We start from the raw sequence: 13659 nt of genomic DNA on the forward strand, positions 1-13659 counted from the left end.
TAAACAACCAGGTAGTTTTCACCGAAAATAAAGCCGATTTATTTTTCGACCAAAAAAAGGCCATTTTCGACATTTCAATGAGAACGAGTGTAATTCATTTTTGCCTGTTGTGCTCTAGCCTGTTTTTGTACTTGTAGTGACACTAGCCAGGAATTATATATATAGTTGAAGAGTGAAACTTGTTGAATAGTTGTAAAGAGGCACCACTATGGAAGTCATGAGTGTAGTTGCCAACTTAGTGATACCAGTATATATACTACTAGTACATTCGTGTCACTTTTACTACATTAGTTCACTTCTGTAATGCAGGTACGAATGCCTTGTTAGTTGTGATGTCCTTGTTACGTTTATGGTGTCTATTTTGAACTTGTTTTTTTCGCCCTACATCACATTTTCATAGATGAAACATGAACTTTAGCAAGAAAGAGAATTTAGTTAACTTATAATCAATATTGTTTTCAAAATTACAAAAGATGTAAGTGATTAGATATTTCTATGTACCACAACGAATTTGCTACCATCTGGCCGAGCATGATTGAAGCAAGGTGAAAATAAAAGACAAAAAATGTACTCTGTTGACTTATCAACACACCAGATTATTTAATCAGCAAATGTGGTCAAATATGTACAAAGTTGGGCTTTTCTTGAACACACAGGGAGGATTGCTGTCACCTTACACAATCCAACATGTCATACAGACAGAATGTTTCGTTGTTTGGCCTAGGAAAATCATAGTCCAAATACGTGTACATGTGGAGTTCAAAACATAAACATTACTGCAGTAAATAGTATAAGCCCATGACCACAAATCCCACTTAAGTTCCAACAGGACAGTGCCAAAACACACAGGGAGTTGACTGGAAGACAGCTAGGCTGACAGTTTAGAAGACAGGACAAACTGTCAAAGACTAACACATGAACAGAAAGGTAGAAATGTTGCTTACTAAAATTGCTTACTCTTTTACTTAACATTATAAGAATTAAAATCTAGATACTTCTATATCCATGTTGATTGAAGCCTTAGAGATATTCCTATACTTCCTGATAATAAACCACACTACAAAAGTCAAAACCTATTCAAAGCTGAAACATCTGAAGATATGCCAAAACATTACAAGCTAAAACTGACAAGCTTAATTAAGTAAGACGATTAAAGAGAGCGTCACAAAAAGTAATAAACATTACTTGCGCATAAATTAACAAAATAACGCAGGTCATCAAATCAGACAGTACACCTGTGTACTTTAAAACATCAGACTGTGACCTTGATCCATTTTGAAAGCTGATATAGATAATATAAAAGTATGATAGGAGGTAAACTGTCTATTTACAAGGTTGTAAAGAGGTGAAATCACTTCCTTCTAGACCTGAGGGTCCTCTTTACTGGTGTTGGAGATTTGGCCTTCTTCCCCGCTCCCCTGGTCTTCTTGGGTGTCGGAGTCGCTGGTTTTGCTGCGGCCTTCCCCCGCGTGCTTCTGGACTTTGCAGGAGTGGCTGGCTTCTCCTCAGCTACTGCTTTCCTCCTGGTGGTGCGGGTTTTCTTGGCTGGAGATGCCTTTTTCGCTGGAGATGCTTTCTTTGCTGGAGAAGCTGCCTTCACTGGGGACGCTTTCTTTGCCGGTGATGCCGCCTTCACCGGAGAAGCTTTAGTAGCCTTTGCCCTGGTGGAGCGGCCCTTCTTGGCAGGAACTTTAGCTGGTGCAGCTTCCTCCACTACTGCTGCCTTAGCTCTTGTGGTGCGCGCCTTTTTGGCTGGTACTTCAGCTGGGGTGGGCTCTTCAGCCTCTTCTTTTTTCGTAGCCCTTGCGGCCCTGCCTCGCTTTGCTGGTGCCTTCACAGGAGAGGCAGGGGCTGGTGTTTCCTCCTTCTCTTTCTCGCTGACAGCTGCCTTTCCGCGCCTTGTAGTACGTGTCTTCTTGGCTGGAGAAGCTGCCACGGGTTCCTGAGTTGCTGCCGCCCTTTTCGCTCCCCTCTTGGGCTTCACGGGAGAATCAGCGACCTCGATGACCTCTGGTTCTGCTTCTTTGGCTCCACGCCTCGTACGCTTCACAGGTGAGGCAGCTTTGGGTGTAGGTTCTGGAGCAGCCTCCTCCACAATCTTCTTTGTAGGTGCTTTCCTCCCTCCTCTTGTCTTCTTGACAGGTGAGGCAGGTTTAGCAGGTGAGGCCACCTTCTCAGGACTGAAAGCCACCACTTCCGGCTCAACGACTTTAGCGGCCGCCTTCTTGCCACGCCCACGAGTGGCGCGGGTCGGTGCTGGAGCTTCCTCTTGAGTCTCTGGTGCTGCTGGTGCTTTACCCCTACGAATGGCCCGCTTGGTTGGCTTTTCTGGGGACTTCTTTGGGCTGACTGCCTTGACAACTTCCACTTCAGCCACTGGCTCCTTTGCAGCTGGTTTGGTAGCCCTGGTCTTCCTTGTCTTCTTGGGAGCAGGCTCAGGAGTTGGTGGTACATCGATGGTGACTTTCTTGGCCTGGCGGCCACGCTTTGCTGGTGGTGACTTGGTGGTTTCTTCTGCTGTGTCAGAAAGTTCCTCGACACGGGACCTCTTGCTTCCATGTTTAGCTGGTGATTTGACAGGGGTAGGTTCGGCTGCCTTTGCTACCTTCTTAGCACTGGCAGGCTTCTTGGCGCTGGCAGGCTTCTTGGCACTGGCAGGCTTCTTGGCACTTGCTGGTGCCTTCTTCTTACTTGCCGGGGTTTTGGCTGGTGTCTTCCTTGCAGGCGTAGTAGACACTGGGGAGGCGAACATCTCTTGGAGCCCAGTGTAGTCATCTGTGAACTCGTAGACATCTAGCGCCTTTTGACTGGGAGTTGTCATCATCCTTTTGAGGCCACGGAAGTCTTCCAATGGAGCTGACTTGTTCTTCGGGGTGTGGAAGATGCGCTTCAGGCCAGTGGGACTCTCCACAGGTTTGCCAGGTTGTCCTTTCGGGGTCTTCAGAATGCGCTTGATGCCAGATGGGCTGTGAACAGGGGAAGCCGCTGCTGCTTTCGGGGTCTTCATGATACGCTTCAGACCAGCGGGGCTGTTGACTGCAGCACCCTTAGTCTTGGGGGTCTTGGTGAGCCTCTTGATGCCTGCTGGACTGACCATGGGGGAGCTTGCTTCTTTTGGTGTCTTCAACAGACGAGCAACGCCAGCGAGTACTGCACTGTTCCTGCCTCGCCTTGGAGTGGGGGTGTTCAGGGGAGACACGTACATCTCCCCGGGGCTGTTGGGGGTCTGCAGATCGGCATACAGGCTGGAAACACTCAACTTCTGGGCTGACTTTGGAGTCTTGGAGGCAGACTTGGGGGTCTTCTTAGAAGAGCTCTGCTTGGGTGTGGCCTTGCGCTTAGGTGACGGAGTGGTGAACATCTCCTGCATTCCTGTGAAGCTGTCGTCAGCGGACTCCACGGCGCTCTTCTTGGTGACACCGGACTTGCGACCCTTGCGGAACTTGGTAGGAGCTTTCTGTGGTTTGGCTGCTGGAGTCCTTGCCTTGCGGATGAAGATGGTGGCTGGGGAGTCGACATGCCCTGTAGTCTTCACGCCCACCCTTGGGGTCTATAAAGGAAGAACAGTTCAGAAAAAAAACTTAAGTACATAGCATGGGCTTCTCTCTGTACTCTCTACGTATGAAATAAGATTACTTCAAGGTCTACCTGCTGAAAGTAATGAGCATTTGTCTTTACATACTTCTGAGAAGCAAACATGAAGGAAAGAATATTGGCTTTCTATTTAGAAGCAATGATAGCCTTTTTGGATCATCCCTTTTAATTTTCTTGTTACATACCAACGTATGGAGTTATAGGAGCTTTAGGTAACTTATTCCCACCTTGGGTGCCTTCAGCATGCTCTTGCGTTTGGCCAGAGACAGCTTCTTGCTGGCGACTGTTTGGACGACAGTCTTCGTCTTCACAATCTTGGCCCCGACAGGTCCACTCAGGGTAGTTGACTGGAACAAAAACAGGAAGAGTGGTTGGTTTAGATTAAGTACTGACAATCTTTCATCCGACAATTTTCTTGGAAATATGCTGTAAGAAATATGACTACCATTATCATTTTTTCATTACTACATGGTTTATTTTTTCAAGCTTTGCACATTTTTTACTAGAGTTTGACATTGATTAATGTCTTTACCTTTTTGTTGGCTGCCTTGACAATGTCTGCCCAGGTCTTCCTTGCTGGTGTCTTGCGTGCTGGAGTCTTGCGAGCTGGTGTCTTGCGGGCAGGGGTACCACTCTTGCGTGTGCTCTTTGGAGTCTTCACTGTTACTTGCTGCTTGAAGAGACAGAAAAGTTGTAGTATTCTACAATTACCTGTAGTCCAGAGCTAGTCTTTTTTTCTTCAAAATACCGAGAAATAAATTTTACCTGCACCAATCATTTTCTTTGCCTGTCCTTTTGTCAAAACATTGATTTATACAGAATACTACTCACTTACTGCAAGTTGCAAACAACCAATGCAATTGAAGTATTGGCAGCTTCTGACTGCATTACTAAGTTAGTGTCACATTCAATCAGGGCTTTAGCCAGCTCGAGATTTTTTTCCGTCAGCCAATTCCCATTGACGGAAAATTCCTGTCAAGAATCTTTTTTTTTCCGTCATTGCGTAAAAATTTCCGTCATTGACTGCAAAAATGTCTACCTCGTCCGATATAAATGTTGTCATTGGGAGAAAATATGACACCACGCTGACGTTTTGTAATAATGTGAACAGTAAAACATCGTTTCTTTGCGTTTTCCCCGCAAAAACACGGCGCTAAAATCAACTCGCGGGGTATGCAAATCTAACATTACATATTCTCAATACGCACTGTTGATTGGTTGATCGTAACATCAGGAGGGGCGTCTCCTCAGATCCCCCGCTCTGATTGGTAAAGCCATGGATACCGACCCACGATGCACCTCGCGCACCAGCGTTCAAATATTTTATTTGTTTGAAAATGTTACATTATTTTGTAAAGGCAGGAGAACGCTATATTTTTCTAATTAAGAATTAAAAAAAAATTCTAATTAAGAACACAATTACTCAAAGACTCTTTTGAGAAAACATGCATTCATATACGGATTTATGGTGCATTTGGGGAAATTTTGGCGTTCAATTAACCCGGAAGTGTGCCAACAACAACGTGGCGTGGGTATCTCATCTGTGTCGCTGCAAAATTAGCGTTTTCTCGTCAAAACAAAAACAAAATTCCCGCTGAAGAGAACCGTGCAACATTTTAGATCCTAAAGATTATGTTTTTGATCAAACTATTTGTGGATAGCATGATGTGCCGGTTCTTTTAGCTGCGACTGGCACCTTGCGTTGTCGCAAGCGGCGCGGCTGGGCGAGCGAAAATAAGTTGTACGGCCAGCCCTGGCACGCTAGCGTACAAGTTAGGTTTTGATGAGTGTCAAGATTCCAAACAAAGTTCGTAGAATGCACTGTTCTTGGAGTGAGACCTTGAAAAATGGGTTTTTAATGAGATTATCGTATGCGAAAGGGTGCCGACACACAATCGTCAACAATCATGACAATAGCAAAACAAACAGTGTGTGGCTTTCCGACAATGGGCTGTCCGGGCGCCCCCAAGCCGTAGCTTCCCTCTTTTCAACTTGGCCTCCTTGCTTCAATCAACGATTTTTTTTCCGTCAAGGTTGACGGATTGGTTGAATTTTTTTTCCGTCACAGTCACACGCAGCAAATTTCCGTCAATTGACGGAAAAACGGACGCTGGCTAAAGCCCTGCATTCAATGTATGGTGTTACACATGGTAAGAAATCAGGCCACATAGCCATTCCACATGCAGACACAAAATAACACAACTCTATGTTTAATTACCAACAATTTTAAGATGTATGCATAATACAGGACTAGAAATATTTTATCCATTCAGCTTACCTTCCTGCGTTTTCCAGCTGGGGCATCACCACTCGGGGTGCTCAACTTTCTCTTCTGCCCACGCTTCGCTGGGGTGGCAGTCTTTTTAGGTGTCTTCTTCGGGGTTGCTGCTTTCTTGAGAGTCCTCTTTGCAGGTGTTGCAGACTTAGGGGTAGCCACCTTTGCCGGTGTAGCAGATTTTGGTGTAGCCACCTTTGCTGGTGTAGCGGGCTTGGGTGTAGCCACCTTTACTGGTGTAGCGGACTTGGGGGTAGCCACCTTAGCCTTGGGTGTGGCCACCTTTGCTGGTGTAGCAGACTTGGGTGTAGCCACATTTGCTGGTGTAGCGGACTTGGGTGTAGCCACCTTTGCTGGTGTAGCAGATTTTGGTGTGGCCACCTTGGCTGGTGTAGCAGACTTGGGTGTAGCCACCTTTGCTGGTGTAGCAGACTTGGGTGTAGCCACCTTGGCTGGTGTAGCAGACCTGGGTGTAGCCACCTTGGGAGAAGCAGCCTTAGGAGAAGCCCTGACTGGTGTGGCAGACTTGGGTGTAGCCACCTTTGCTGGTGTTGCAGATTTTGGTGTGGCCACCTTTGCCGGTGTAGCGGACTTGGGCGTAGCCACCTTGGGAGAAGCAGTCTTCGGAGAAGCCCTGACTGGTGTGGCAGACTTGGGTGTAGCCACCTTTGCTGGTGTGGTGGACTTGGGCGTACCCACCTTGGGAGAGGCAGCCTTAGGAGAAGACCTGACTGGTGTAGCTGACCTCTTGGGGGAAAGCTTCTCGGCACGAGCAGTGACAGCCTGCTTGAGCTCTTCACGCACTGGTGTGGGGAATCGACGAGCCAAGTTGGGCGAGGCTCCTAGAGCCTTCTTGGCAATCACCCTCCTGAGCTCCTCCTTCGCTGGAGTAGACATCTTGACCCTTGCAGGAGTCGGCGTCCTTTTCACAACGGCAGGCTTGGGCGTAACTTGCTTGGGAGAGGCTGCCCTGGGGGTCCTGGCTTTGGGTGAAGGAGTCTTGGCCTTTGGAGATAGAGACCTTGCCCTGGGAGGTGTCTTGCTCTTAGGTGTGGCAGCCTTCACTGGGGTCTTGGCCTTAGGAGTCACTGCCTTTGGGGTCTTTGCCTTTGGAGATGGTGTCTTGGCCTTGGGTGATGGGGTCCTGGCCTTTGGAGAAGGTGTCTTGGCCTTAGGAGATGGAGACCTTGCCCTGGGAGGAGTCTTGGTCTTAGGTGTAGCAGCCTTAGTTGGTGTCTTGGCCTTAGGAGTTGCTGCCTTTGGTGTCTTGGCTTTCGGAGATGGGGTCCTGGCCTTGGGAGATGGTGTCTTGGCTTTGGGTGAAGGAGTCTTGGCCTTAGGAGATGGAGTCCTCGCCCTGGGAGGTGTCTTCCCCTTGGGAGTGGCAGCCTTCACTGGAGTCTTAGCCTTAGGAGATGGAGTTTTAGCCTTCGGAGATGGGGTCTTTGCCTTGGGGCTCTTCGCACGTGGGGTGGCCTTCTTCGGGGTGATCTCTTCTCCCTCGGCTATGGTGGTGGTTCGTGGGCTGACCGCTAGAGAGAAACGCCTCTTCTTCATGTCTGGAGTTTGAGCCAGGATGCCTCCGGTGGACCTCCTGGTCATCGGTGATGCCCCACGGCGCAGGGGCAGGGCTGGAGGCATCTTCTTGTCAAAGTGCTCTGGACTGAGGGCAGGGCCAAACGACACACGCTTGGACAGGGACTCAAACTCAGACGGTCCGGAAGACTTCCTCTTCTTGCCTGCAGACTTGGCGGGTGTGACCTTTGCTGGTGTTGCTTTTTCTGAAACAAAAGCTTACTATGAATCTCTGGTATCAGTAACATCAACAAAATGTAATGTAGAGGAAGGTTTGAAAAAGATATGTTCTGAAAATCATGTGAAAAGCTGTGTGAACCGTTGTTTACCAATCAAAAGATCAAATAAGTCAGAGATGTAATAAAGATTTTTCACAATTGGAATAGCCCTAAAGCATTAACAGTTCATGTCATTGTACTTACTGGTCTTGGGAGTTTTTGGCGACTCCTCAGAAAGGGCCTCCTGAAGTGGCGCAGAGCGGCGGCGCAGCTCAGTGATGCTGGTCTTCAGCGGCATCACGGCAGGCTGTCGGGGGCTACCAAAGGGAGGGGCCTACAGGGGGCAGAGTGGACAGAGGTGAGCAACACCGACATTTCATAATACACGGATTTCTTTTTTTTCATAGTTATAACTTATACCATATGAGAACATTTTCACAACTCAAATGTACATAGGCAGGGGAAGCATCAGGTGCATTTCTCTGAATGGAATACAATTTAACATTTTCTAGATACAGAACATATTGAATGCACTGCTGTTAGTTCTGGGAGAAAAGTTCAAATGTGTGGTTCATGCTCCATAAGGTAAGTTGTTACAACTCTAACAAAGATATAATCATTTGGTATACCATTTTTTTAAGTATACGCTTAAAGATATTCTTACATAGATTGTAGTTGAACAAATGTACCTTCTAGGAGTTTTTCACAGTGCCATGAAGTCATATCATGCATATGGGCATCAGACCGAGATGTATCAACAGGACTTCAGTATTACGTCCCCGTATAAAATACGGTCATCATCTGCACTTTCATTGTGTTGCGAACTTGACATAAATCAACAGAACTTGAAAAAGAAACACAGAATGCAGAATGTACTCTTACCTTCTTGCCACTCTTCTTCAGTGGGGAGCTTGCCCGCCGGCTGGAGGCAGGGGAGGAGTCCTCACCCTGGGGCAGCTCTTCTGCAGGTTTGGGACTGGCAGAGCGTGCTGGAGACTTCTACATCAATAGAGAATGTGTAAAAAAAATGCATTAACACATAAAAAAAAAGAAACAAAATTAGAAAAGACTCCCACACACTAGTTGAAGCCACAGGCTACTTCCAAAATCAGACAAAAGTTTGTTCAACATCAAACTATTGCTTGTTCATAGTTCTATTTACCTTTGGAGTTGCCTTCTTGGCAGGAGTTGCATGCTTGGGGGACTTGGCAGCAGGAGTAGCTGTCTTCTCTGGGGTGGCCTTGGAGGCCTTGCCTGGGGACTTGTTGGGAGTCTTGGCCCTACCAGGGCTCTTGGTGCCAGCTAGTGGAACATAACAATGAACATGTTACATTTCTACATACATTTTGATTTATCAAGACTTGCATCTCAAGCAAACATAAACAGGTCCCTTATTTCAGTCATATGTTTCAGAGACCTGCTGACCACAGTAATTGTAATTTCTTAGACAAGCAGGCTGTAATTTCTAAGACTACATTTTTTTCTAAACAGGGTACTGAAGCTATAGTGTCTATCAAAATCAAAAGTTGTCTGTCTGAAGAAATGATCTGCTCATTATAACTGCTGTTAAGACACATCACACCTAAGAGGTTCCAATGTTAGAATCATTTCAAAATATGCAAGCAACAAATGGCAAGCTATGCTCCTCTCTTAGTCTTTGCTGGGGAAAAATGCATGTTAAGTTTCTTCAAAATTGTACCAAAGTCCTCAAACATGCACTCAGCACACATTTTGTGGTTCAACACTCAAACACACAACACCAACTTGGCTGATTTTCAGCCAAGAGTTATAAAAGACACACGAACAATGAACAACAATTTACCGTTTTCACTACCTCTTTTTGGTGGGCTCGACCCCTTCTTCGGGGTTGTTCCAGCCGGCACCTCTGTCTTCCCAGCGTCCTGGATCTCATGGAGCGGTCCAGAGCTTACAGACCTGTGGAGAACAATGAGAAATTACTGTAAATCCTGGAATACTGACAGCACTTACAAGTCCACATCACTCACCACTCCCACAGGCAGATAATGACTTTTCCTACTATTAAATGTGTTGTGTTACACCATGTTTCAATCACAAACTGAAAAATAAAAAGACAAATGCAAACTCTTGATTTTTGCTGTGCTGCAAAATTACAGTAGGCCTGCCTGACATTTCCTTCAGGAGTTACACTGATCCCCCAAACTTCTGACTGTAAATATATTTTTAATTTCCAAATTGTGATTCAGAAACTTGCTGTAAAATACTTGTTTGTTATGGTTGCCTCCTTCCACTCCCTTTTAGTTTTACCTCCTCAACCGCAACCAAAGTATGGTACCCATTTATCCACCTAGGTGGATGAAGAGTGATGTATTAGGTGAATTTCACTATGACAAAATATGTCGCCAAGAAATTGAAGAATCAAACCAGGACCTCCCCATCTCCTATCCAATAGACAAGCCATTCGAAGCAACATGTCTGTTTAGAGGTATACAATTTCATTGAGAGAGAATGAGACCCTTTAAGACAAAGAGAAGGAGTCTTACTTGTCCGGGGACGACTGCTTGCGCTTAGACGGGCTGATACAGAACTTGGAGGATGGAGGGAACTCAAAGCGGAAGGAGCGGTCGACGATGGTGAAGACATCCTTGTGTTGGATGACGATAGAGTTGGTGACAGGCTTGCCATTCAGGATGGTGGGGTTTACATCACTAAGGTTGGACAGCACAACCTGTAGAGGGAGATGAGGTGTGTGTTTTATTCATATTCATAATGACATTCCTTCCTTGGGACTCAGGGCTATTTCCAGGACCTGTCCCTCCATCCCAGTTTGTCAGTTCTCTGATGGGATAAATTTCACCATGTCTGTCCAAAACATCTGAACTTCATGACAAGAAATTGATTATTTTCATAACCGTAGGTAGGGCTGGGTATCGGTACAGCGTACCGGTACAAAACCGGTTTTTCTTATTGGACCGGTCCAGAAAAACCGGACCTGAAAAAATTGGGTCGACCGGACGTTGGACCGATTAGAAAATTAAGAAATTATTTTGTCAGGCATTCACACGTTTTGGTGCTTGTACAAGTTGTAGGTGGAAGAAAATAACAAGAGTGAAGTAGAGTAGAGTTTATAGTAATGTCTACCAAGTTTTACAGCCAATCGTACAGGTGCAGTTAGCGTTGTAGGATTTTAAAACGCCAGTGTAAGTCTCATACTCCACCAAACAGATTTCTTTGTAGTGAAATGGACCATTGGTATGAGTCATACTGAATCAGGTCCAGGTTCAGGTCCAGGCCTGATGCTCTGGACCTGAACCGGACCTGAATTTTCTGTACCGGTACCCAGCCCTAACCGTAGGTCATGACAGATAGGAACATGGGCTTTCATTTTTGGACTAAAAAAAATTGAAAGCTGGAGACTGCCCTGTTTGGGCTTACAATTTTGTAGTGTTAAAATTCAGCATCAGTATTACGGGTCACAGACTAGTACAAGTTACCTAAAGAGAGACATACTATAGAAAATGGCAAGGTCAGTAGCCGTAGCCAAAATGTTTCCGAATTTTTACATTATCAAACCATAATTTTTTGTAATGCTAATAGACTCCTTTCCTAGCTACAGCACAGGTGATAATAGATGATGAAGATCAGGCATTAAAACATTTTCATATGCAAATGATATACCATTGTGATCGACATAGTTTTAGCACCTGACCGTCGTCTTTCCATTAATTATGGCATTATGCGCTGGAGTTTGGAAAAGGGTCTATTGAGACAATTTGAATGTCAAAGCTGTGGTGAGTCGACAAAACTTGTCTGTAACCAGGTTTCAATGGTACAACAAGGCTGAGGTACGAAGTACAAAAACTGCCACCCTACCTCCTCATTATCTTTCACATCCACCTTACAATGCTCCCTGGAAACATTGGGCAGCTGGATCCGGATGTCGCACTCATTGGTCCTGTGCAAAAGCAATGGAACAAGATTCAAATTCAAAACTCTCAAACGTCGAAGTAGTTTCTTCACTTCATCTGACGTCTGTATAAACACAACATGTATATTATGCACCAACGTGCATAACTCAAATATGTCACTGACAACTTCCGAAATGATTTATGTGAGTCTGCTTCACTTGGTTATTAGATTTTCTAAAGAAATTAATGGAATGGGCGGGTGAAAATATCTTCTGATAGACCTAGAAATTTATTGTTACCGTCCATAGAACTGACAGATATAAAGACTGTGTTGAACATACAGTACATAATTTCCAAACAGTAAGTTAACACTGAACTTTTAACTTACATTACAATTTGCATGACAATTAAAACAGAGACTTGTGAACATATTGTTGTCTGATGTAATCTATTTTGGTCCATACCTGCCGAACAGACAGGAGCTGGCGGTGAGAGGGAAGTGCGCTCCGTCCTCGCCGTTTCGCTTGATCACGACTATCTTACCGAACAGCATCGCGACAACTGCACGCCAGAAGAAGGGGAGACAAAAAATTCTTGTTACGACTGGAGAAAATCATTTTTTTTTTTTGTCATGTAATAATTTGATGTCCAAAGTTCAGTTCATTGGTTCCATACGAAACGGCTGGGGGAAAAGAGGGAGGGGGGTAGAAAAATAACGTGTTGCCAACAAAAAATCTGCATAGACACAAACGCCAGCTTACACAGATATGCCAAAATCAACATAACATGTAATCGTCATTTGTAATTGAAAGTGAATGAAATGTTAGAAGGGTGGAAAGTCAAGCTTTTGTGCAAATATTTCCACATTCTCACCTGGAAGCGGTGAAAAACGACCGTTGACGAAAACAAAGAGGCAGACAAGAAGAAGGCAGACACGAAACAAGAAAATAACAGCGAAATCTTACCTGAATACGTTAAAAACTCACACAAATGTGTCCCCTGCTATATGTAGATTTCCTAGTTTAGACTTAATTCTCCCGGTAAGGAGAATAAGCTAAAAAATACGCGCAAAATTTAGCATAAACGCGCCGGCAGATCCACGCCGCGAACTTTGCCAGGAAAAATAGCTACAGTGGGTGTATCACCTCCCATTTATCCATCCGCACAAAGTAGTTCTGATAAATAGCTGACATAAAACAGCTACAGATAGGTACGAATTATCTTAAAAGTTGAATGTAAAACGTAATTTGTAAAATATGAATAGAAATCCACGATATATTATGAATATAGTATCGCAATTTTCCTGTTTTTAATATTTTTCGCGGATGGATATTGCTACAAGTCGAAACAGGGTCTCGCCGGTTCGGTTAGAAGTTTGAATTACTGCGCCCTTTGTTCTGATTGGTTGCCGGAAGCATGCCCGGACTTGTCTTTCCCATATATGGGTAAGATTAGTCCAAATCAGACTACAACCTTAAACTTCATATCTATTTCCTAAATGTTTGACAGTCAAACAAAAAAATAGTACTTAAAGAGAAAATGTAGTAATAGATATCATACAAAGTATACGTATTAATTAATATTGGATATTTGTATTCAACAAATCGTTTAAAACGTATCTCAATTAATTATACGCCCCTAGAACCAATAATGGTTGCGCCGTATTTGCACTACCGAAATCTACCGGTAGAGGCCGTTAGCAAGTGACATTGCGTCTAAGTTTTCAAGCCTTGATTTTGGTTAGTTAGCGGTTTATAGTTAACGTGAACCTATGATCATATGTCGGCGACAAAGCACAATCTTTCAAAGCGGCTTGTGGATTACAATTACATGTTATATAACGTTATACCGAGACGGAACAGCAGGGAAGCGACTGTAACAATATGACGTTAGTGAACTACTTTCCGGATGGTACCCGGGCTTAGTTTATTAGTTTAATAAATAAGAAGTTTATTTGCAAGTTCTTGCCCGAGGGCTAATTGCAACATGAAACATACAGAAAATATAATAAACATGTATAAAATGAAATACTTTGGGATAGATAACAATGGTGACAAGTGTAAACGAGTGACTATTCTATCAATGATATGGACTGCTGAGAGCTACAATC

The 13659-nt window shown here is 44.6% G+C and overlaps 1 protein-coding gene across 6 annotated transcripts; it reads right to left on the bottom strand.

Annotated features, from left to right (window-relative positions):
* Positions 1 to 582: 582 nt before the first annotated feature.
* On the bottom strand, positions 583 to 12702 carry LOC118414562 (nucleolar protein dao-5-like). 6 transcript variants are annotated; one of them, XM_035818680.1, is made up of 13 exons: positions 12515 to 12699; positions 12014 to 12117; positions 11515 to 11596; positions 10185 to 10369; positions 9485 to 9597; positions 8825 to 8964; positions 8545 to 8661; positions 7867 to 7996; positions 6569 to 7650; positions 5873 to 6535; positions 4127 to 4264; positions 3822 to 3941; positions 583 to 3550 (listed from the first exon to the last, which is right to left on the bottom strand). In XM_035818680.1, exons 2-13 carry the CDS (start codon positions 12100 to 12102, stop codon positions 1352 to 1354), a joined length of 5058 nt encoding a protein of 1685 aa, XP_035674573.1. In that variant the 5' UTR covers positions 12103 to 12117; positions 12515 to 12699; the 3' UTR covers positions 583 to 1351. The 6 variants fall into 6 exon arrangements, with proteins under 6 accessions (XP_035674573.1, XP_035674574.1, XP_035674572.1 ...); XM_035818681.1 differs by having other exon boundaries at positions 5873 to 6409; positions 12515 to 12698; XM_035818679.1 differs by having other exon boundaries at positions 5873 to 7650; positions 9497 to 9597; positions 12014 to 12110; positions 12515 to 12702.
* Between the last annotated feature and the right edge of the window lie 957 nt (positions 12703 to 13659).

This window comes from Branchiostoma floridae, chromosome 4, assembly GCF_000003815.2.
Source record: "Branchiostoma floridae strain S238N-H82 chromosome 4, Bfl_VNyyK, whole genome shotgun sequence".
Taxonomy (NCBI): domain Eukaryota; kingdom Metazoa; phylum Chordata; class Leptocardii; order Amphioxiformes; family Branchiostomatidae; genus Branchiostoma; species Branchiostoma floridae.

Bases quoted from the DNA above. Each gene is read 5' to 3' on its own strand.
- LOC118414562 (XM_035818677.1), bottom strand. From the start codon at position 12,102: ATGCTGTTCGGTAAGATAGTCGTGATCAAGCGAAACGGCGAGGACGGA. The intron at 8,965-9,484 runs GTAAATTGTTGT...ATGTTCCACTAG, and splicing joins AAAAAGAGGTAGTGAAAACG to CTGGCACCAAGAGCCCTGGT. The intron at 7,651-7,866 runs GTAAGTACAATG...CTTTTGTTTCAG, and splicing joins GCCAAAAACTCCCAAGACCA to AAAAAGCAACACCAGCAAAG.